This window comes from Diadema antillarum, unplaced genomic scaffold (genome assembly GCF_040938485.1).
Source record: "Diadema antillarum isolate AM-2024a unplaced genomic scaffold, OU_Dant_1.0 seq00000142_RagTag, whole genome shotgun sequence".
NCBI classification, from domain to species: domain Eukaryota; kingdom Metazoa; phylum Echinodermata; class Echinoidea; order Diadematoida; family Diadematidae; genus Diadema; species Diadema antillarum.
In genome coordinates this window covers 228,747-255,023 of record NW_027271218.1, presented here as the reverse complement: position 1 = coordinate 255,023, position 26,277 = coordinate 228,747, and the positions used below count along the sequence as shown (strand labels likewise).

General features: G+C 37.8%; 1 protein-coding gene across 1 annotated transcript in view; it reads left to right on the top strand.

Annotated features, from left to right (window-relative positions):
* Positions 1-26,277, top strand: part of LOC139727682 (bridge-like lipid transfer protein family member 3B) — a 101,209-nt gene that overhangs the window by 29,428 nt on the left and 45,504 nt on the right. Inside the window, exons 3-5 of the mRNA XM_071638661.1 lie at positions 13,311-13,349; positions 14,084-14,166; positions 17,626-17,734. Coding sequence (XP_071494762.1) covers positions 13,311-13,349; positions 14,084-14,166; positions 17,626-17,734 — 231 coding nt within the window. The remainder of the gene's footprint in view (positions 1-13,310; positions 13,350-14,083; positions 14,167-17,625; positions 17,735-26,277) is intronic.

Genomic DNA, 26,277 nt, shown 5'->3' with positions numbered 1-26,277 from the left:
AGAATTAAGGTCATGCCTTGAATGTTGATCAGAAGTGGACTTTGATTTGCTATCTACTGAAGATAGGAAGACATTGGGTGCATTCACACTGAGGATGAAAAACTACAGTTGAATGCACACTTATATACACTGTGATACACTTGAGTACACTGTAAAGTATCATTGTATTTTTTAGGGTTGTAACTCAAACTCAAATGTGTGTGTAAAACACATACAACGTAGTCCCACCAGTATGTGTTTGTGCATTGTGTGTTTGTGTGTGTGTGTGTTTGTTTGTTTGTCTTTCTTTCTGTTTGACTGTGTGTTTGGTTTGGTTTTGCAGAGAAAAGTGGACACACCAACTTTGTGAAGGAAACAAAGCTATACTATCAAGTGATAAAGCGTAAGAGTGTTTTTGATGGACTTCCATGGAACCTTTCAGTGCATTCATCAGTTGTTTAATTTCAAAAAGGCCAAGAGATTTGTCAGGCATCCTATTACTCATTATTCAACTGAAAAGTCAACCAGATATCCCTGTCATGTTGAGAAGACCATTATCCAGTGTGCTGTATAATATCGCAGGATCTGCTGTGTACCGCTAGCATGGTCTTGAATTTGTAAATCCTGGCACCAAAAATCCGCTCAACAGAAGATGTGGGTATGGAATTCCAGCAGTGTACCACGCTCACAGCACATGGACGTTTTCTCCCTGTTTTCCCGTGAGATGAGAGGTATAGTGTAGAATAATTAAGATCCAATCTAGATAGGAAGACAATCTATTTGTTGAAAACAACCTTCCTTCCTTCACAAGGCCTGTGATAATGAAAACATCAGTTTTCGCTGTAATTTCATGACATTATCCATTATGAATGAAGTGTTCACTGAAGCACATCACACAGAAAATGTAGAACTTTGATCAACTTGTTATGACTGTCAGCCCTAAGGCTCCTGAAGCAAATGAAAAATTTTCACCCCCTTTATCATGTAATCATGCTACATCCATTTAAATCTATCATATTCTTTTTGTAGATATTTGCTTGAAATTTGATTATTTTTTATTTGCTGTCCCTGCCTGTTTGTCATCTTGCCTCTGACGAAGATTCTGCTAGGATTGAAAGCTTAGACCCCTGTTGACTCCCTGAAAATTTGATTATAAATGCTGATTTTATGTGCAGATTCAAGCATGTTGATTTTTTTTTTTCCAATAAGATGGTGTGACATACGTATAAAATTTAGTGTTTAAAGTTTTTGTATGATAGTAAAAATTTTTAAGATTTGACCATTTTGAAAATGTGATGGTCATGCATGTTCACATTATCTTGTAATTGTCCACTAGACAAAGAATGGTGGTTCTTGAAAGATCAGTCTGAATTAACTTTCTCTGCTGTTGTGGGTTGATTGAGTATGTAGTTTGTGCTTTTTATAGCTTGGGAGAAATATAAAGATACAGTCTGTACTCAAATTGGAAACTATATAAAAAGTATTTTGAAAAAGATAGAAATCTTGCTGATTATATTGAAGCAGTATCCACAGATTATGGCAAAACTTCCAATATATTTTATTGGGATTAATTGGTCATTGTTGATTATATGAAATATGGAAATTTAAATTCTTGAATGCTGTTAAATTGTTTGATGTGGTTGTCTTGGAATACCCCCCCCCCCCTAAAAAACCCACCAAAAACCTTTACATACATTGTATGTGATACTCAAAAGTGTGAGAGTATATGTCTGTTTGTCTTTGTTATGGGAATGTCCATATGTGACCCGCTACAACAAAATGATCCTAAAGTCGGGCGAGGTCGATTATTTGAAAATTGCATGATATAATCCCCTAATCTTTATGCTTTAAATTGATGTACAGTTGAACCTCTCGTATCCGGACAAGTCGGGACCGGGGCTCATCCGGATAAGGGATTTGGCCGGATACGGGAGACTCAATGCTTTATACATGTACATATACATACACATGTACTGATGTAGCCCATTGCAGTACCACATGTAGTAATGTGTATACTGCAACCTTTTCATTGTTACATTTGGGGATGTTTCGGGATGTTGAAATGTCTGAAGGTAAGCAATTTTGAAGGAAATTTGATGCAATGTATGTTAATCGTGTTGGAAGTAATATGTAATTCATGTGTGTTTGGGTAGGAGTTCTCAAGGAGTTGGGAATCCCCCTTTCTTCCCGTAATTATTTTTAAAAAAAATCACGGCGAGATTGCGTCCGGATAATAGAGAGATCCGGATAAAGGGAGGCCGGATAATAGAGATTCAACTGTATAACACATTTTATAAAAATAATCGGCTGCGGAGATATCGATGTTTAAAAGAGAGCATGTCGAGACGTCTGGAAAATCACTGTTTCGAGAAAAGCGCCCTAAAAGTCTTCCTTTCAACGCAATCGCGATCAAGGGACACGCAAGTCAGTTTTCACCTCTGGACAATAGAAGGTAAGCCGTAGCAACCCCCGAAGAGTTCATTCAAGCACATCAGCGTCGGCAGTCTCCTCACCAACCAATCAGTGACCAGGATGTGAGAAGCGGCTGAGCATAGCGCACCCCGCCCGCACGCACCAGTCGACTGGGCAGTGTGCGAGCTTCACGCTTCGGTTAGCAGCAAGCAGCAAACTGACCAATGGGATCACTCTGGTCGTTGTTAGGGGCGGAACCTATCTGTGGCGCTCAATCCAAATTTTCGAACCAGTTTCTGCTTCGTTGAAACGCCAAAAAACATGGCTCAGAAAAACGCTATTTTTTGGTCTTTCCTTTGATCATTTTGTTTCAAAATTTTGACAGATGATAGAAGACATGTTAGACTCCAATAATATATCAAAATCAGAAAATTGTAAGTTTTGACCAATTTTAATGCTCTGACTTCAAACTCGATTTTCACGGCTTCGGCCGTGCGCGACTTTAGGACCTTTTTGTTGTAGCGGGTCACATATGAATTTGTGTGTGTGTGTGTTTTGTGTGTTGTGATGGCTGAGAATATGCCTACCGCCTTTCAATTATCACCCGAGAATGCTGCTGCAGACATGTCATATATGTACACCTCGGTTAGCATCTACATTGTACGATACATGTGTGACGTGTGTCCACAAGATTCCTAACTAATCAATGCGAGTGCAGTGCATGTAAACATTGTGTGTTGTGACATAGGCTTCACAGCATGGGCAGGTTGAAGCGCTGTCTCATTTGGGTAGACAGCATGATGGTTAGACTTTGCTCAAGACGCCCTTCCATTTTTTTTCTACCACTAGTATTAGATTGCTTTTGTAGCCTTATGAAGAGTGTGTCGTTATAAATGTGAGATGTGTGACCGTGCATCACATAACAAACAAAAAGTCGCACCCCTTGATTTTACTAGAGAACTCAAAAAAGGTGAAAGTGGGGGCCCGTTTCATAAAACTTGTCATCAGTGATAACTGCCACATTTCTATGACAAATTTGCTCTTAGCCAATCAGATGCAAGGATTTCAGTAGCTTGTCACATCTACTGTATGACAACTTGTCAATGATGACAAGTTTAATGAAATGGGCCCCTGGTCAACCAAGTCAACATTGGGTTTTTCATATTTTCTGAAAGAGCTACCCTTCTACATTATTTTTAAGTTTGGGATCATAAAATGAACGAGAAAGTGCATTTTCAATAGTTTTTCTCCAACCCTTTTTTGGTAGAGTAGTGAGATCAGGTATGTCTTCAGAGGCCCCTTTTCAGTGAGGTACCATGTTGCAGCATGTTCTTGGTTATTGTCTCTGCATTTGAAAGTATTTTTTTTTCAACATTCACCTCCCCCCCCCCCCCCCAAAAAAAAGGAGGCTTTACAAAATATATGTGCTTGAAACTCTATGGCAAATTTAAAGGCAAACTGTATAGTTAAATGTTATGTGATGAAATTTTTTTTTTCTCAGTAACTCTATCATAGCTTTTACCTTGCTGCATATAGAAGGAAAGCAGCATAATCCCATGAATAGTGACCCCCCCCCCCCATACTACATGGAAACAAATCCCAATGCTCTCCCCCCATAGTGTGTAGATCCGATGGGCCATCATGACCCATTATTGGATTTAAAATCTGTCAGTCCCTGTTAGCATTACATTGCATCATCGCAAAGCTCTTGACTGCTTAATGATATCTGTGTGAATAATAAAGGACACACACAATGCACAGTCACATGTACAACTATTTTATGACATGCCTATATTAAAAAATGTTAAGTATTGTTTTTGTGCCTTGGCTTAACCCCCCCCCCCCTCAAAAAAAAGAAGAAAAGAAAACAAACAAACAAACAAACAAACAAACAAACAAAAAACAAAAACAAAAGCAAAACAAGAAACAAAAACAAACAAAGCAAAACAAAATATCAAAACCAAAAACAAAAAGAAAACAAAACAAAAAACACACACCAATATTGGCTTTTTATGAAGTTGCACACTATAAAAACAAGGATAGGTTTGCAACCTATAAATGTGTGGCTATGATATTGAGCGGATGATGTACATTTGTATACAATATTTATATGAGGCTTATTATCTCAAAAGCCTGGAAGCTAGGCTACATGTTCTGTCAGAGTGAAGTGTTACATACTCTGTCATAGCATAGGACTTTGAAACTAGAATTTTGATGTTTGGACTTTCTACATAGCAAGCATACCTACACATGTACCACCACAAGCTTTAAATTGAAACAGATAAGGATACCTTTGGGGCCCTACATGTGATAAATCAAGGCTGTAGCTGATTGTAAGCCTGATCAGAACACATGGGTGTTTAAGCCTTTGAGTTATGATCAAGTTTTGATCAAGATCAGATCGGAAGCCAAATTGCAGAAAATTGTGATACTTGGCTGTAGAATAACGACTTAAACGCAAGGCTATATAGTATTTATACCTATAATTCTATATAATGTCATCTGAAGGGAATGTGGTTGTGTTGAAAGAAATTAGACATAGGAGTGTGCTCAATTCAGGTCATGTATATTGTCCCAGTTTCTTCTCACAGGGTATTATCTCCATTGCCAAGATAATGCTGTCAGCAGCCTTTTAGCCATATATTGAGAGGCAGGACAGACAGACAGACAGACAGATGGACAGACAGTTGCACTAAGAGATGGAGAAAGAGAAGGATATATTTTCATAGATATACACTAACGATTTTGTAAGTCTGGTTAAAATAAATGAGTAAATTTAATTTGATTTAATTTTATAAAGATATCCATAGGTGTGTGCACACTCTATCATTGTCAATTCATAATCATAAAATGAAAGATTGTTGTATGAGTAATGAAAGAGTAAAGCTGTATCTCAAGTATTGAAGACAGATTGTGTTTCTAACAATGTGTTGTCTATTCGCCCAAACAAAGAATGGTGTAGGAGATTCCCCCACCACCACCCACAAGGAGAGAGAACACCAGTGAGAGAAACAGACAGACAGACAGACATGCAGGTGACTAACATTTTTGTTCAGTATGTGACAGACATACATACAAACAATATGTCCAGTGGCAATTCAGTTCTGTGTCCCTGTTTCTTTTGTAGTATTGCAAATGTCAAAGTAGTAGTCATGAAGGGAATGCTTTGTTTCCTACAATGCATCTAGTCTGCTAGCCCAAATAATGAATGCCATGGTAGGCCCTTAGGCCATAAGTAGAGGGAGAAAAAAGAGATGGGGGGGGGGGGGGGGAGAGGAAACTAGAGAGGGAAGTAGAGAGAAAGATAAAAGCGTTTGAGATATATAGGGAGAGAAAGAAATAATCAAAGATAAAAGATATGTGAGAGAGAGGAAATAGATAGAGAAGAAGAGAGATAAAAGAGAGATGGGAGAGATAGAAGTAGAGAGTGAATATATAGAGAGATGGAAAGAAAGAGAAAGATAAAAGAGGGAGAAGGAATGGAAGTAGAGATAGAGAGAAGGGAGATAGAAAGAAAGGCAAAGATAATAGTGTGAGAGAGAGATAGAAAGAAAGAGAAATATAAAGGGATTAGAGAGAGAGAAAGAGATGGATAGAATGTTCAATTTGCAGTCAAGTACAGTATACATGTTTTCTTTTGTAGAGAATGTCCAAGAAGCAGTGAGTGAGAGTATGCTGTGGTTTCTCGTGACATATTATAATTATATTCACCCAAACAATGAATGTCATGGGTAGGCCTTGGGCCATAGAGAGGTACAGACAGATACACAGATCAATAGATAGAAGAGAGAGAGAAAGAGATAGGGAGACTGAAACAAACATATGGATTATATCACAGAGTGTGATCCACACTGAATGTACAATGTATAGTATACAGGTAGATGAAAATGAACACATTGTATCCAGATCATAGAGCTACTGTATGTTGTTGTAGCTTCCTGTCCAGATGTACTACAGTCTCTTGTGGTTTGATGCAGATTTCTCACTGGAAATTTGAAGGAAAGAAAAAGAGAAAATGTTGTCATGTGTCGCCCGATGTGATGTCTGCTTTTTGTCCCGATTATGAATGCGATGGGTGGCCCGCGGGTCGTAATGAGCATTTTGTGCCTGCCGCAGCCCGCCTCCCTTGCCGTGTTATCAAACACCGCTGGTACGGTGAACCGCAGCTGTACATGCATGACGATGAGTAAACAGCACACTTGTGATGAAATTTATTCGAGAGCAGATTCAAATTCATAAGCCAGTTTGTAGGCCTACTATACACATGAGTAGAAAAAAACAAATAATTTTCCATTTTATAACAGGCATGTTGGTTTTTAAACTCACTGAGATATAAAGCATAGTATTCATGTACACTTTTGTATCCTTTATGAATACAAATTCGTATCTATAGTGTGTGCCATCTCATCCATGACTGATACCAGTGATAGCCACAAATGAAAGTGCAGTATACATATGGTAGTAACAGTAAGGGGTAAAAAATCAAAATACTTGCAATGCTAAGCAATGAAAAGAAAAGTAATTTCCAAAAGTATATTTTGATATGGATGGTATAGTTTTGGTTGAGATGGGGCTGCAGGTTTCCGACTATTTGTTTATGAGATGAGAAACCTTTTACGAAATATTAAAATGCATACAATTCTGAGTGGAATTTGAAGTCTATTTGATGAAAATTGGATTTAAAATTACTGAGATATCAAAAACAAAACAAAACATAGAAGTCTTAATAAAAGGTGGGACCTACCTTACTTTAGGATCACTTTGTTTTACCCTGTTTTTGGATATCTCAGCCATTTCAAAACCATCTTTTTGAATTCCTCTTAGAATTGTATGCTATTTAATACATGTATTTCATAGGTAAGCAATTTCTGATCATCTTGCAAAAAAGGTAAAATCTGAATCCCCCGTCTCAACCACAATTATATCACCCCTTTAAAAAAGGCGCAATAAATATGAAACATACAGTGTATGTTGATTGTTGCAAGAAACCTGTATGGGATACGTATATGTGAATGGTTGTTGTTTTGATTGTTTATGTATGCACCATGAGCCTGGGGATGGAAGAATTTGATACCACCAGCCCAGCTGATGCCTTTCAGTGAAGCTAATGAAACCAGTAGCTTTATTGTTCTCGTGCGTACAGTACTGTAGTCTCTACCTACGTGCACTTGTTACAACGTGAGTCTTTTGCGAGGCGACCTCATTACGGTGTAATCTTCATTCATCAGTGGCATCCCGAACCGCTCACCTTTAAACTGATCCCTCCATTCCAACAGCTGCCGATTCGACCAATAAATTTCATCATTGAGTATTGATTGAATTTTCCCTGTCATGGTGTGTTCTGTCTGCAAATGGATGGGTCGGGGAGGTTGGAGTTTTGGGAAGCCGTGCTGTGAATATTTCCTGATAGTTTTAAAGTAATGGTGAGATAAGTGATACTTGTTTGGGTTTCGAGTTTAACCCTTTGAGCACCATAACCTAAAAACCTACTGATATCTGCAGTGCTGTTGCTATTCATGAAGAATGTGTAATGCATCTTATGTGTATCAAAATAAATATTCTGCGGGTCTTTGAAACATACATTTGTGCCATTTGCTGTCAGACTAGTGATCTGGTTCTTAGGATATAATACAATTTTTGTTTATCAACACTTTTTTTCCCAGTCAAAGTATTAATATTGCATGTTCATCCATGTTCACACAATGCACAGGTGAAAGATCTTTGAAAGCCAATGGTCTGTGGGATTATGGTTACCATTTCCTTATTATTACATTTTCTTTGTTATGATTGTTCGTGTATTATCATCAGTACTGTTCTGAAGGTGACTATCATAAGACTAAAAAAGTTTGATTATCACTAGATCTCTCAAGTTTGTTTAAAAATCAATTGTCATCATTAGGAATGTAATAAACAGCTCATATGTCATCCTTTTTGTCATTTATAAGCAAAATAAACATTTTTTTTTTCATCTTGGATAATGTATTGTGCATTTGCATCAATACAGTTCAATGGCAGCTTTTTGGGTGTGTTCTCCGTATTGCAAAAATCAGGTGACTCACAAAATTTGCAATAATGAAAGTACACAGTATTTGATACATTATGACTTAGATATATTATGTCAAAGCGCATTGATGCAGCAAGAATGCTTTCATACTACAAAAGAGGTAGTTATCTTTAATTAGAGCGATTCTTTCTATTTGGCAGAAAGATGCCCAAACATGTTCTTACGTGTGGGTAGTAAATTTTTGGCAGAAAAACATGAATAAATCTATTTTAAAATGTATTATGGTCTCTGGAGCAACAAGACCTCGTAGTTGCAAAATGTAAAACGTTCAGGAGAGAAAAACAACAACAACAGAAAACAAACAAACAAACAAACATGGTAGCCGAAGCACTACTTCAAATGGGATAGCCTTTCCTTTGATGTGCCATGGTAGCTTCATTTTGGGGGTAAGACAGCTAGGATTTGGACAGGATATCACTTTAACTGATTATCTGACCATAAATCCAAAAAAGTAATTTTCACAAAAATTTGAGATACAAGGTCATCTCACAATTATATCTTTCTTGGACATTGAAAGAGCAGTTGACATGTGTAATAGAAAACATTCCCTGAACATACATTTGTACATGCATAGGGAAACTTCCCCTTTAAACCCCGAACTGACCCTTTAATGAAGAGATGGCTTATGTACCTCTCTCGTTACCAATGACAACCAGTCTGTAGTGGATGACAGTGCTAAATTCAGAGCTTTGGTTTTGAGGTGGTTAATAACATCATTTGATATATTGTCTGCTTTTGCAGTCAGCCATGCAGTTGCGGGATGACTTTCAATTCCAACCGTAAGATATACCTTCGCAGAGTCTCCCGATCCCAGTGGACCAAGCTTGCTCATTGATCAAAAGTGAAATTGGCCCTTAACCCGCCATTATTCTGGCGGAGATAAAGCGTGGCAATGATGCGTAGGTTGATGTTGCAATGACGAGCTTTAATCTCCCAAGTCCTGAGGGACTGTCGCTGCAAAAATTATCATTTTATGGCAAGCTTTATATCATCATATTTTTAAGAACTATTAGAAGGAACTGGTTTAATTCACTAACTCTGCACAAAATTAAAATTTTAGAAAAACTTTTCTAACTTGAAACTTTTATGCAAACATAAACTGTGATCTTTGGAAATGTGTTGCCAATCTCTTATAATCTTGAGGTTTGTAAGATTTTGCAACTGAAATAGATAATTCTATGATGTATGACCAACGTAAAGTAAAATTAAAGGGTGTGTACAGTTCTGGTTGAGGTGAGGATTTAGCTTTTAATGTCTTGCAAGATATTCAGAAACTACTCTATGAGATGTCAAAGAGCATGCAATCCTAAGGGGTATCAAAAGTTTATTTGATGAAAATTGGGTTTTGAAATGGCTTAGATATCCAAAAACAAGGTGGAAAAAGAGATCCTAATAAAAGGCAGGGCCTGTCGCCTTTTATTATTATCAATTTTTGGGATATATCTCAGACATTTGAAAACAAATTTTCATCAAATAAGCGTTGAATCCTTCTTAAAATTACATGCTCTTTCATATTTCATAAGAGGTTTCTCATGATCTCACTTGAATAGGAATGTTCAAAACATGAATCCCTACCTCAACCAGTACTGTAAAGTCCCTTTAAGAGAAGTTTGTATATTAATACCTTATTCCCCTGCAATTACAGTGAAGAACTTAATCATGAAGAGATGTAGTATAGCATCAAACTACAGAAATATTGTGGTTTCTGGGAATTGTTGGATTAAAGAAAAGGGTTCTTCTAAATTTCATAACAAAAAAGAAGCAAAATTAAACAAAGCACTCACACAAATGAAATAAATGATTTGCAATCTAGCGGCGACTGCATGAATCTTCTGCCCTTTGCTTGTCAGTCAGAATACTGAATAGACTTCTTGTTTTGTCAGTTGTGTGGTCTGTTTATAAATCGAAAAATATGACCCTACTGGAATTTGCGCTTTAAAAGAAAATTTTAAAACTCAGACCATGACACGTCATACTGACATGACCGGGCGCATGAAGCATCTCAATTTATGCTACGACTCCGAACTGTCTGAAATGATTATGGGAATAACTGGAGTTATTAGTGGTCATTATCTGCATGTTATATAACACAAAGTGGATGGTATGAAGGACAAATTTATGATATGTAACAATCCTAGGGGGCAATAGAAAAGACACAATAACAAATTTTACAATACATCTGTAATTACATTTGTATACAAATTGTAGGACTCAATTACAAACTAGAAGTTGTTTCACAGAGTATCACATCAGAGATAAAGAGCTGAAAGACACAGAATTGTGAATTTTACTAGATTGCACAAGAGTCCTGTACACATTGCCATGTCTACTATTAAGTTTTCGTCATTTTTTTTTTTTTTGGGGGGGGGGGGATGGGATTGGTGAGAACAGCCGTGGGACATTTCAGGCTGTGGTACGCCGTATTTGATGAACATGTTCAATCATGCATGCAGAGTGAAATACCTATATGTTTTTTTTGTTGGGATTATAAATTGTGTATAGAAATATGGTTTTGTTGTAAGTATTCAAAAGAAATATTAACCTTTTTAGTAGGACAGACAATGATTGAAAATAGGTCACTGCACACCGCTAGTTCTGTCATATATTAGTATCTAGGCGTGTATGAATGGCTTGAGGTCGTAAGAAGTAGCATGCTTCAGAAATTTGCTAAGCAAACTCTGCCATCGTAATCACTATAGTAAATCAGTGACACATTTGTGTGTTTGTGGACTTTATTACTACTCCTCTCCAGCGTGTGTAGATATAAATAGCAATAGCAGACAGCACTTCAGATACGTACAAATGTACCGTGCATCAAATATGTCTGTATACATACAGTGGGTTTTTGTGCACACCTGTTGACCTAACTACTTATGTGTAGATATTGCACTTTATACTCCTGTGAGTGGTTGTGTTTTCTTTGTTATAGCTGTACAGTTGGTACAACAATTATTGGGTCAAAGTTTTACTATCGGTATGCGATCCTCTTGATACTGTTAAAGGAGAATTCCATCCAGATACAGTCTGTATTCTTTAGCTTTCCATGAAAAAAACAAAGCAGATAAGTAGATAAGTAAAAATTTTGGGAAAGATTAGAGACACAAAAAGGTTACAAACTGATAAAGGGTAGAGAGCATTCATAAGTAAAGTGGCAACTCCGTATAGTGTTGAGCAGTTTTCCATTCTGTTTGTACGCAAGACGTCACAAATTTTCATATTTCTTGTGAAAAAAAAAATCTTCAGATCTCTTCTAGGTATGCCAATTTGTTGTACAGTTTAATAAGACTTTATCAAATCACTTCATTTATAACTTTTTTGTGTATCTGATTCCCCCCCCCCCCTAGTCTACTTCTCTGATTTTTTTCTGTTTTTGTACTTTAAAGCAACATACCACACTAACAGGATGAACTATGGACATGCAGTATAAACTGCAAGGTTTATACATTCATGTACAAGTTTCATAGGCAAACTTGCAGCTGTGTGCAATTGCAGTATGAATTCATAACGTAAAATCTTAAGTATTTTATTCCTTTTTGTGCTCTGATCGCAGATTGTCATAGAAAACCATCAAAGTGTTGTACACGATGACCAAAGTCCTTGTTATACAAATATAGGATCAAGTGACATATCATTACAAATGTGCATTGCATGAAAGTTAAAGACTTGTCAATACAACTCGTTCAAAAATTGTCGTTGCTATAGTTACAGGAGAGCCGCGGTAGATCTATCATCACAAATGTACATGAAATGAATTTTATCAAAGACATGTCGGTGCAACTCGATCAAAAATTGCCATCGCTATAGTTATAGGAGAGCAGCGGCAGATCAACTGCAAATATATTCAGTTATTGCCATGGCAACTGAATTATTGCAAGATGCAGTAAATCCAAGGCTCTTTCCTATAGATATTTCCCCCTCTTTGATAAAGCTTACCGCCATGTCAGGCTTGAGGAATGATGGTCATCTCTTGAATTCGTCTCCCATATGATTTTTTTTTTTTTTTTGTCTTTGCTGGAAGTCGTACAAATTAGATGAGAATATGCGATATACCATTTCTGGGGCCTGTTTCACAAAGTGTTACAATTGAAATTGCACTCGTTTTTTTGAGCATAACTCAGCGAATCCAGCGTGAGATCAATATTGATCATAAACTTTGTCTATGTCATGGGGATACTTATGCTTGATTTAAAGCACAGATTTTAGCAGATTAAGCATAACTTTTTTTGTATCACATCAATAGTAAGATCAATCTTATAAAATGATCAATCTTTATGAAGCAGACTCATGGACTCATATTTTAATGCATTATGTGTGAGTACTCTGTCATCCATTTTTCATTGTTGTTTGCGAAAAATGTAGACGTCCAATAGCATATAACTGTCCAATACCGTACTTAAATGCTTGTTTTGATTGTTTAGAGCAGCACTTTGCATGACAAAGTTTCTGAAATTTGATACAGATATTTGTATTAAAGAGGATGAAAGCTGTAAAACCATCTTACATATGGTGAGAAAATTCACTGGGTAAAATGTACAGTATGTGATGAGCACCTCGGTCCTGCAATTTCATGCAGATATTTGTAAAAAGATGAAATTTGTAAAACTATCCAACATGTAAGAAAATTCACCTGGTAAAATGTACAATAGAAACTGTATTGCCTGTTGCATATCTGATAGAAATAGATAAGCACCTCTGAGAAACTTCAACAAAAGTCAAAATGATTTGCTTTTGATGTTGACCCCCCTTGTAGCCAGAGGCAAGAGTTAAATGTGCAATACCAATAAATTGTTCAGATGGAGGGTCTTGCACTGGTTGATATAATCTGACTCTGGAAATATTTCTGCTCTCGTTACAGATTCCATGGACCAAGTTGAAAACACATCCAATCTGTCTGGTGAGTTTGACTCATATTACTATGCGACCTTTAACCTTTAATTCTGATTAGTTTCATATGAAAGGGGAATTCCTCCTAAAGAAGAAGAAAAAAGTCAATACAACATATGTTTGGAATAATGACAGCTGTTCAAATTGATTGAGTGGTGAAATATAGGGGAAGAAAGAGAAGTATTGATAAGAGTAAAACCTTTCTAAATGTCACAGATTTTATGTGATGTGATTCTACACATAGAGAAGACATTATCAATTGTTACAAAACATCCTAGTAACAAGTTAACCTATTGAGGACGGACTGATTTTGCTACAACATGCATTGCCCATAGACAATTGCCCGAGTATATGTACTCTGGACTCATCCTCATTGGGATAAAGGAATAGTATGTGCCCTTCTTTCAGGAATAAATGAAGATTTATTTGATTCTTTAAATCATTTTAATACCAGCGTCTGTTCTGATTTTACTTCTACGTTTTTGTTTTTTTTTTAATGAGAATTTTCATGTAGAGACGGCTGTACTTGGAATTATCCAGCACTCGAGACATTCATAACTTCTGAATGGATAATTCCACTCAGTCAGGAAGTTCCCCTCCCTGTAAAAAGGAGAAGCTAGCCAGAGATCTCTGACTAGCTTGAGAGTGGCATCACAGATAAATTTTGAACAATGTGCACATAAATTTGCATTGTGAATTACAGTAGCTGAGCAATGTTTGGAATCTTGTCTCTTTTCCTTTCAGTATCTGGACCAAGTGGAGCTGGAGATGGAAACCTGTCGAGACTTGAGGAAGACAGCGTCGGAATCCAAACAAGCGGCCCAGTCGTACGTTTCTTTCTCTGTCCACCCCCCTCCCCCATCTATTTTTAGTGTTTCTCTCTTTTTGTTTTTGTTTTTGTTTTTGTTTTATTTTTTTTTATTATTGTAAAACCAGAAACATACATCGCATGAAACTTCTGTGAATTCGAGCTGCCAGGTTCAAATGTGTACGTGTGTGTCACACACAAACACACACTGCTGTAGCTTCTGACCATTCAAGCATTGAGAATTTAGGGTTTCTGGGATGAACACTGAACTAGGGCTTTCTACAGCTCAGTCGGTAGAGCACCGAGCTAGCATCCGGAGGTCTCGGATTCGAATCCCGATAGAATCCCATTTTCTTTGCTCAATTTTCCACTAATAACTATTATTCATTTCTGGTCAGTTTTTCTGTTTGCGTTTCTTTCACAAATCTTCTTACATCTACGCTCCTCACCAAATTTGTGATAGTTTCATGCACACAAAAAATTCAAGGTTTTTACAGTTATCATTATTTCATGGAATGATGAATGCAGCATAGTTAGAATGAAAAAATAGATAAGTCAGCCTTGAACAAAAGCTGTTAGATACAGTGCTATAGCCAGACAACATGAGTCTGGTTTATGCATAATACATCTGTATTGATGTACACTAATATATTAATGTGCAAGTGTATGTTAGTGAATGACAGATCAAAGTGTTTGTAGGTCTTTATTGTAATAGCCAGTCTGTACACAGCTGGTTTCATACCATTAAAGAGGAGCTATGTACAGCTGTAGCTCGTAGAAAGTGAGAATTGTCCAAGTTTTTTTTTTTTTTTTTAATGGTGTTAGGTTTTGTTTTGTTTTGTTTTGTTTTTGCTCATGTCATTTCCTGGAGTCTCTTCAGCAACATATTTCCATGCAATTTCAATGGAATTGAATGACGTTTGGCCCTGGATGATTAATGTAATCTTTATGTCATGTTTCTACATGTATCATTATGACTGTTGTGTTACTTATAGGGTACCAGTGAGTAAGGATCTTGTTTTTGCGGTATGACAGATGCACCACTTATAAAACTATTATGATAGCCACTTTTTTTCATCAAAAAATTCCGATATGATTTCACGAAAGAACAACATTTGTGCAATCTTTTGCTGGGTAGGGTTGACAGTCTGTAATGATACATACATGTAAGTAGATGCAATGGATGTATCGTAGAGGGACATATTACTGTATATGCTATATATTTTGCGGGTTTTTTATTTTCGCGAATTTCGCGAGTCAGGAGCTATTCGCGAAATTAACAACACGCGAAAATATTACCTTCCAAAATAAATCCCTTGCCTTGATGATACGAACATTTCAGTACTAGTATAACCATGTCACGGCTTACCGAACAGACCATACTGGCTAAGCTTGTTTACGTACATATAGCACATCCACATCTACTTACGAATACTGTAGAGAACCAATCCATTATCGCAAGGGGACCACTCATCAGAAATCTAGCGCGATTGACTTAACCACTTCAAAATGTTGAATTCTAACTTACTAGTTCACAGAGTTTTGGTAAGTTTTTTAGCTCACCTGAGCCAAAGGCTCAAGTGAGCTATTGCGATCGCCCTTCGTCCGGCGTCCGTCGTGCGTCGTGCGTCGTGCGTCGTGCGTCGTGCGTCGTGCGTCGTGCGTCGTCCGTCGTCCGTCGTGCGTCGTGCGTAAACTTTTTACATTTTCATCTTCTTCTTGAAAACCCCAAGACCGATTTTCATCAAACTTGGCAGGTAGCATCCCTAGGGGGTTAGGAACTCAATTAAAATGGGCACCATGCCCCACCCAGGGGGCCCCCAGGGGGGCCCAAACCCCCCAAAATTAAGGAATCTGTAAAAATCTTCTTCTCTAGAACCAGAAGTGATAGAGCTAAGTTAATACTATGAGTTAGTACATTGATGACTATAGTTTCAAGTTTGTTCATGGCAGAATCAGGGGTGCCCCCCTTGGGACCCAGGGGAGGGGGGTGGGGAAGGGTTCTAATGGGGCCTAAATTGTACATTTTCATCTTCTTCTTGAGAACCCCATGACCCATTTTCACCAAACTTGGCAGGTAGCATCTCTAGGGGGTTAGGAACTCAATTTGTTAAAATGGGCACCATGCCCCACCCAGGGGGCCCCCAGGGGGCCCAAACCCCCCAAAATTAAGGAATCCGCAAAAATCTTCTTCTCTAGAACCAGAAGTGATAGAGCTAAGTTAATACTATGAGTTAGTACATTGAGGACTGTAGTTTCAAGTTTGTTCATGGCAGAATCAGGGGTGCCCCCCTTGGGACCCAGGGGAGGGGGTGAGGAGGGGTCCTTATGGGGCCTAAATTGTACATTTTTATCTTCTTCTTGAGAACCCCATGACCCATTTTCACCAAACTTGGCAGGTAGCATCCCTAGGGGGTTAGGATCTCAATTTGTTAAAATGGGCACCATGCCCCACCCAGGGGGCCCCCAGGGGTCCCAAACCCCCCAAATGAAGGAATCTTTATAAATCTTCTCTAGAATCAGAAGTTATAGAGCTGAGATAATACTATGAGTGAGTGCATTAATGACTGTAGTTTCAAGTTTGTTCATAGGAGATCCAGGGGTGCCCCTCTTGGGTAGGGGGGTGGGGGGTGGTTGGAAGGGTCCAAATGGGGGCCTGAATTGTACATTTTCATCTTCCTCCTGAAAACCTCATGATGGATTTTTGTCAAACTTGGCAGGTAGCATCCCTAGGGGGTCAGGATCTCAATTTATCAAAATGGGCACCATGCCCCACCCAGAGGGCCCCGGGGGCCCCAATCCCCCCAAATTAAGGAATCTTAAAAAAATTGGGCCCTTATTGTACATTTTCATCTTCTACTTGAGAATGCCTGGTCAAATTTTGGTAGAGCTGTGTGTAATTTAGATTAGTGACTGCGTGAAAGGTGAACTTGCGATACTCAGGTGAGCGCTAGACCCGCGGGTCTCTTGTTTTTCATGCAGTGTATAACTAGTATCATTCTTATTTGCTAGTAAGTTGAAAATTCACGCTTTCTTTGCCACTTCAGAGTCTTCATATTTTCTCTGGTCCCCCAATCGCGAATTTAACCACTCACGAAAATGTGTGACAGCGGCAATTCGCGAAAATTTATGTACGCGAAAATTATAGTGTATACAGTATTTGCCTCTACATGCACCCTGTTGCAACCCCCTCATGAACATGTATGCATGACAATATAGCTACAATAGTTTGCATCTTTGCTCTAGACAAATGGATGAAGCTCTTGTTTTGTCTTTTGAAAAATGTACCAACAGTTTTCATTTTGAAAACTTGAATCTTTGCTATTGCATCATTTCCAACAACCCCTTTACTTGTCCTGCTATTGGTAAATTATGCATTTCTCTATGGGTAGCTCCGTAATTACTTCTGCTCATGACAATTTGAAATTTATTAAATTGTTAAAATTAATCTGCGGGCATCTTGATTTTTGTTCCACAGTGTTCCAAGCAAATATGGCTTCCCGGAAAGAGTTGTGGATGGAATGTTCGTCCATGTCAACTCCATCACAGGCAAATTCAAGTCGGACACCTTCCATGCAGATATACAGGTATGTCTCTTGCATCCTTGTGAGTTGCCATGGTAACGACAGGTTTATAATGTCATTCGCAGAACATGCAAAACGTAACTTGAAATCCCAAGCACAAATACATGGGCAGTGGAGCTCTCATTCCTGTGTGCTGGAATCCTTATCTTGAGCTGTGATACTTTTTTATCTGACAGGTATGTTTTATTATCATTATAAATGATTAATTTCTAGACATTTTCCTGGCTTGACAGGTCGGGGTGTGGTCATCTTTGGGAATGTGACCCTTTGGGGGTCACCATTGGGTCTTATCATCCGGTCTTTGTATGTTGGGCCACTTTATAGGGATTTCTCCCTGCTCCTTATGATATTAATGAACACACACACACACACACACACACACACACACAAATGACCTTGAGTCTCCTTTGACCTGTCGAGGATAAGTCCTGAGTATACTCGGGGGAAGTGTCTTTTGGAAATGCATGTGGTACTGGTAGCAAAATCTGCCTGTCCTCAATGGGTTAGAAGACTTGGCAATGAGGTGGTCAGTGACTCGCCAAAGGGCTCTACTGTTGGGCTGGGACTTGAACCAAGGACCTTATGCATGCATGGAAACCTGCAGTCTAAACCACATGGTCTTTAATGTTTGGCAAGGCAGGATTGTGTCATGATACATGTTCTCACTGTGTAGGGATAATAATATTGTTAAGTAGGTTTTACAGTAAATGCGTTTGCCTTCAGGGAGGATTGTCCAGTTATGATGCTTTTATGGCTATATCCGACTTTCTTGACAGGCCAAGTCTTTTTAGTGAATATTTTAATGGAATGCCAGTAAAAAACCTTGCAAACTGAACTAGGCATTGAGTGTATTGGTGAATAAGTGTGTGGGTGAATATAGTGTTTAGAATCAGACTGACCATTTTCAAGTGTAGGTGGAACAGGTAGGCAGGTGATGGAAAGTGTAGATGGCGCAGCCTTGAATTGAGACTGAGGAGAGAGCCCTCGTTGGATGGTTGGACACAAAGCGAGCGAGATTCGGTTCCCAGGCTGTTGGTTGACTTAAGGCCCTCAGAGAATCGACTATTGGATTATACCAGTGAGCATTTAGTCGGTCATAAAAGGTGTTTGGAGACCAGTGTGGGTGGCAGAACGGTTCTCATACTCTTTAAATGGATGTAAAACCTTAGCCTTTCTTTAAACTTTGGGTAAGGTTGTAGGTTGCAATTCATAGCTTCTTTGAAGGTGGTTTGGCGTCAGGAAAAGTAGAGACCCTGTGAAGGCTCAGGTGTACAAGTTTAGGGCTGTAATACAATTGGGTTCTCAAGGCGGTGAGACTGTCCCAAACACTCTTTAGACTGTTTGATTGCTAAATGAGTGTACACATTGTAGTTGGTCAAAAGAGAGAGAGGAGTGAGGTGGCGGGAAAAATTTCTCATGCCATTTGATGTACAGGAAACCTGTAAAGTTTACTGTGGGTAAAGTGATAGGTTTGCAATGCAAACAGTTTAAAGGGAATAATGTGCTATCATTAAATGCATAATTTAGCATTTGCAGATGAAACAAAAACCCAGCATTACTGCTTCAAAATAGTTTTGAAATGTGAGTTAGGGATAGAAAGAACCAATGTAAAAATTTGAACTAGTGTAATCGATGTTAAGTATGATATAAAATGGGAACAATAGTTATAGTAAAAATGTTTCCAGACTAAGCCATCTGCAGTTATGGTTTAATGAGAAAAATAATAATATTTCTGTATATTTTAGGTTTTATTGCAAAAAATGTATATGGTAGGATGTTTTGTGATACAACTGACCTACACATTTGCATCAAAAGTGATATATTGAACATTTTTAAATCACTGTTCCCAAAGGTAAACAAGATTTAAAAAAAAAACCAAACTTAAAACGCAAAGGGTCTAGCATTCCATTTAAGACGTCAGTGAAATATAGATCACATCTGAGATGGTAGGCCAGTGTCTATTAAACACACAAGTTTCCAAAATAGACTATCTCTTCTCAAAGAACTACTTGCACTTAGTCCTTAATAGAAGAAGAAAAAAAAAAGGGAAAAAATGAAGAAAATTGGGGTCGTCAAAAAGCTCTCATGCCATTTCATCAATAAAACTGTTGTATTGTGGGAAAGGTCATAGGCTAACATCCATTGTACGTTTTAAACGTCATCTTGTGACTGAAAAGAAGAAAGGTATGGAAACTTCAAGAGAGGCGCAGTGTTGTGTTAACAACTGCACTGAAGTCTATTTCAAATGGTGGCAAAACAGTTCTAGAAAAAAGGTCTTTGTGAGTGTAGATTATTTGCTCTCACAGTGTGCGTAGAATTGTCACATATTTTAAGATATAATGGTGAAGGAGATGGAGGAGTCTAGGGTGGGAGAAATTTCTCATACCTCCCTTTGATATGTAGAACTTTTAGCTTATCTGTAAATTAGGCATAAGGTTAAAGGTCACAGTTCAAACTGTGAGGGGAATGTTATGGTTTTTAAAAAAAAACAAAGCAAAAAAGAAAAAAGCAGAGGGAAAGTCCAAATGCCCAGCAATGGCCCTACATGTAGCTAGGACAATACTCTTGAGTGCATTATAGAAGGATAGTTTGTAGCACTACGGGTTGTATGCATAATGTGATGAATTCTGCTATTATTCTATCACAAATTGGAGCAACATTGAAGGATGTGTCATCTTTACTGTCATTCTTACATCTGTTCTGCATTTGTCATGATCCCATTTCTATTTTTTTCTTCTTTTGCAAATGTTTGATATTCACAAAATTAACAATTCATGAAAGTATTTTGAAGAGTTATGGTGTAAAAAATTATAAATCCATTCTTATCAACTTGAGGTATTTGAGATTGAAAACACAAACAAATAAAAAATAGCTGAAACATGATCATTTTAATAATACATGTATATCTCCAACATTTTTCCTTGGCATTTAGTAATCCATCCAAACTAGACCTTGTTATAAAAACAGCAAACCCCTCAGGTTTAGCAATATACCTTGGTCCAACAAGAAGTCTATGTTAACACAGCAGGGATTAGGTAATAATTACTTATTAACAATTAGTTTCTGGACATTTGTTCCAATTATTGAAAGAGTGCACCCCAGCATCAGTGCCAATCAGCGAAAAAAAAAACAAAAAAAAAAAACAGTACAGGGTTACAAAAGATTGCATCCGTATTGCTTCCTCAGTAATAGGTGATTACACCTTATGAGACTCTGTAACTACATGTACATGAAACTATGCATCAATCAGCTATTATCTATCAGAGCACATTCATCTTGAAATGAAATACAGGTTCTTGTCAGCATGGAGATCATAGCGCCACAACAAAGCCGTAATCTAACTCGCTGTCGGCATTCTTTCGGCAACACGCGTGACAAATTGTGCATCTGCCGACTGAACCGCACCACAACTTGTGCTTAATTGTTGTAGATGTGAATTATGTCTATTGTAGTCTACAGAGTGTCTTTAATATGTGATGAAAATGTTATTGAGACTCATCACCTGTCATTTACCTCCTCAAGTGAAAGTGAAAGGTAGATTAAAATCTCGGATTTCAAGGGGGGGGGGGGGCGTGAGGCAGGCAAAGTAGAAGGTTTCTTGAAGTTTTTGTTGCCACGTAGAGTACTGGTAGGAAAGCAGAGATGATAGTACCATCACTTAGAAGGCTGATATCGATCATTGAAACGTAGCAGCAACACATACCGTCTCGCAATGTTGTAGTGAAGCAATTGAATGCTACATGTATGTCATCACTTCGCACACATTTTGCAGTGCATGAAACTGAATCGAATGCAGGTACAGTTGAACCTCTCGTATCCGGACAAGTCGGGACCGGGGCTCATCCGGATAAGGGATTTGGCCGGATACGGGAGACTCGATGCTTTATACATGTACATATACATACACATGTACTGATGTAGCCCATTGTAGTACCACATGTAGTAATGTGTATACTGCAACCTTTTCATTGTTACATTTGGGGATGTTTGGGGATGTTAAAATGTCTGAGGGTAAGCAATTTGGAAGGAAATATGATGTAATGTATGTTAATCATGTTGGAAGTAATATGTAATTCATGTGTGTTTGTGTAGGAGTTCTCAAGGAGTTGGGAATCCCCCTTTCCTCCCGTAATTATTAAAAAAAAAAAAAAAAAAAAAAAAAAAATCACGGCGAGATTGCGTCCGTATAATAGAGAGATCCGGATAAAGGGAGGCCGGATAATAGAGGTTCAACTGTAATTAGACATGAGTGGCATTCACAAACGGCTTGCCATTCTATGTGTGCCAGAGTTGCAAAGTCTCTCTGATTCTGCACAGACTTTGTGAAAAAATGGCAACACGTCTTTATGTTTTGGATGTAAGGGAATATCTAACAGCATATTCCTTAATTTGAGAAATATTTTTGACCATCTTCAAGTACCACCCTGATTGCTTTGTGAAATATCCTCAATAATTTTTGTGTATGAATGTTAGCAGTGCAGATATTACCAGTGACGTGAGGAAGAAAATTACATTCAGGGTTATCTCTTAAAATGATATATCCAAAATTTATGATAATTCGGGTTTGAATTTGTGCTTGTGTATGTGCATTCTTGTTTCATTTCTTAAGATCAGTAACCTGGCCACCCCCAATTATTGATTTTGGTAAACTTCAGGAGAGAAATGTTGAGATATCATCATGCGGAAAATTTTTGCAAACTATCATATTTGTTGCTCAGACTGATTGCTCATGATGCATGTTGAACCCCTTTGTTATGGAGCTGTGCAGTAATTATGTATTTTCTATCCTAACTGCGGTTTATGGACCCCTTTGTTTTGACACTCAGTATATTTTGTTATAAATGACATACATCCTGTTTTGGAAGGGAAAATTCCATAGATCTCTAACCCCTAGAATGCACAATTTTGTCAGGAGTATTTCGTTTTTAGTATATTAATGTAGAACGTACCATTTTGAAAGCAAAGAGTTTAGTAATTAGGAGGTTGTTCGTTTCAATCCCACCCAAGTATGCACTTATGCCCATGACATTAATTATGGCTCTTATTAAAAATGCTGAATAATCTGTGCTTACCTGGTATTCATATTGATGAAGGGCAACTTGTCAGTCAGTTGCAAAGAGCTTGCTCTATGTAGAAAAGACAAGAAATGGATTTAACCTGCTGAGTACTACTACATTTGTAAAATACCTTTGACTTTGCATGTGGTACATTAAAGGGACTGTACAGTACTGGTTGAGGTGGGATTCATGTTTTGCACATTTCATTGCACATTGAAACCTCTTATGAAATATGAAAGAGCATGTAATTTTAAGAAGGGTTCAACGTTTATTTGATGAAAATTGGTTTTCAAATGGCTGAGATATCCCAAAAAGTGATAATAAAAGGCAACGGGCCACAACTTTATTAGGATCTCTTTGTTTCACCTTGTTTTTGGATATCTCAGCCATTTCAAGACCGATTTTCATCAAATAAACTTTTGATACCCGATGGAATTGCATGCTCTTTGACATCTCATAGAGTGGTTTCTGAATATCTTGTAAAAAGTTAAAAGCTAAATCCTCACCTCAACAAGAACTGTACACACCCTTTAACCAGTGGTGATAACAGAGTTCAATAAACATGCTTTGTTTTGTTTTGTTTCTGGTTTTTGTTTTGGTTTTTTTTTTTTGTTTTTGTTTTTTGTTTTGGGGGGGGGGGGGGGGGGGGGTTGCAGTTCTTGCTGGACAGATGGATACTTAACTTTCCATGTTGATCAGTACAAGCCATACCCGTACATGGTAATGGCAACGGAAGAGGGGTCTTTTGGGGGAAGGGGGAACATAATGTTTTATGTTAATATCATAAAATTACAATGTGTAAGGGGTCACAGTGAGATGGGGAGAAGGGTTCCCCTACAGTTCTAGCAGGGCAGGGGGACATATAACTTTCTATATGTTGCCCTGTAGAAGGTATGTGGTAATCACAGTGAGGGAAAGATCTTTCATTGAGAGAAGGGTAACAACTTTTTTGCTAATATTAACCCATTAAGGACGGACTGATTTTGCTACAACATGTATTTCCCATAGATACCTGCCCGAGTATACTCTAGACTCGTCCTCAACGGGCTAATCCTTTGAAAGCCTGTATGATAAAGTTACGGTGTGGAAGGGGCTACTGTGGAATGGGGGTGGGGGAAGGTTTCACATTCCCCACCATGTGTTCTCATCCTTTAAAGGCACAATTTACCATTTGCAGATGAAACAAAAACCCAGCATTAGTGCTTTAAAATAGTTCTAAAATATAAGTTAGGATGCAAACAACCAACTGTAAAAAGAAATTAATCTGTATAATCGATGTTAAGTATTGTTAATACTCAAAATGTGAACAATAATTATAGTAGAAATGTTTCCAGACTAAATCGTGTACAGTTGTGGTTTATTGAGATTGAGAAAAATACTGTTATCTCCTTGTATATTTTAGGCTTTATTGGGAAAATTTTATATGGTAGGATGTTTTGTGATACAAAAGACCTACACATACAATGTGTGCTTCGAATGCGATATCTGGAACATTCTTTAAATCACTACTCCCAAAGGTAAACCGGACCTTTATTAGAAGGAGAAGGCTTGTGGTAATATGAAGGCTTAGGTTGAAGTAATGGTGACGCATTCAGTGTGTGCTCATGCCGCGAGATGCAAATATGCCAATTGTGCACTTGGCAGAAGGTCGCCACCTCGAGGAACCGAATGTAATTGAGGAGCAAGATCGAGTGTGTGTAAAGCGAGCTAATTTAGTCATCAGAGCCGGCTCCTCCCCCCACCCCTCCGGCAGTACGCTTGCTGCCAACACGCAAACATTCTCATTCCGAGTAGGAGGAAGATGGATGGTAGTGTGTCAGCTTCAATGAAGTCTGCCGTCTGGTACTGGAACAACTAGGTCTCCTCTCTCTACACGCACAGAAGGAGTTTTACCGGATGTCTTTAATGCCGCATCACAGGTGTATACAGACTATTAAAGGAAAGACTGATCTGTGTTCATATTGAAAGTAACCCTTTAAAGGCCACAAGTCCAATACCCTAATGACTTTATATTGAATATTTTTTGTCAATGGGGCTGAAAGAGTGTAAATGAGAAGCGAAAATTCATATAGAGTTCTGTGAAAGTTTATTCAATTGGATATCCAATGAACATGTGTATCTAGGGTAAGTTGTGAAAATTGTAAATTGGCCATGATTTTCTCAAGAGTCACAATAGCATGTTTACAAAGCAAACAGTGAGATGAATAGTGATGAGGCTTTCCCAGCAGAGTTTTTCCATTTGTATGTACAATGGAACCCAATCAAATTTTACAGATCAATTTTTCCATTAATGATTTAGCAATAGTAAGTGTCTCCCCTGTAATAGGTTAGCATTTCTAGATCATCACAACTCTGAAACAATTGTATATCAACCAGGGTCTTTGAGGATGGACTGATTTTACTACAACACGCATTTCCCCATAGACACCTGCCCGAGTATACTGGGGACTTGTCCTCAATGGGATATTAGGTTATAGTTGCTTCTATTTTAATGCATTAACAAAAAAAAAAAAAATTCATGTTCAAAGGATTTGTACATATATGCAAAGAGCAGACTTGTGATGCCATAACATCATTGCCCAATTTAATTTGCATATCATGTGACTGGAAGTAATAATGTCGATATAATGTATATTATCATTCATAGTTATTTATAGGAAAATATGATACACTAGAACAAATAATGTATTATTCACGTAAATATAATATTTTTCTACTCTATACTCAATTTTAATAAAATTTGCACTGTTCTGTGTGTTAGATTTTAGATTTACTCTGTTGAGTAAACTCAAATTAAACATAGAGTGGATTTCACCTTTATGTCTGCGCTGGGCAGAACGTGATAAGTTTTCCACCATCAGTGGTTTCTCATCGGACTATTGCTCATATTTTCATGTTTGTTATCTGCATGGCCATGAAGCTCTCAAGAATTAAAGCCCCGCCCTCAATGATATAACCCCCCCCCCCCCCCCCCCCATGTAGAACATAAGATGTTCGAAGAAGAGACACTTTAATTGCCATTGTTGTGGATGGGAAGTACTAGCATATATCTCAAGTACAATGTACAGTTAAGTAGAACTTTAGAATTTTTTTTCCAACTTATGTGAACGTGGAATTGAAGAAGAAATCCAGGCTAAGGAAAGACTCTGTTTGTCTGTTTTTGCCTTGAAAATACATGCTAATGAATTATCTTTACGATGGCCACGATTTCTGCAAAGAAAAAATATGAATGGTCTTTATGGAATTTATTTAAGAGAGGAATTCTATGCAGAACTTTCGTCTGTTTGTTCCATTTAATGATATTTGCATGTTCAGTGCTTATTGCTTTATTATTGCATCTGATGTTTTTGTACCATTGAACAGTTGCTGTTCAATGTGAATGATGATCATTTCTGCTGTGTTCAAAGATCTATGCATTGTTATAAAATATCCTGCCTATTACCTCTAACACCACTACCACCACTCGGTTTTAATATCTGTGCCACACCC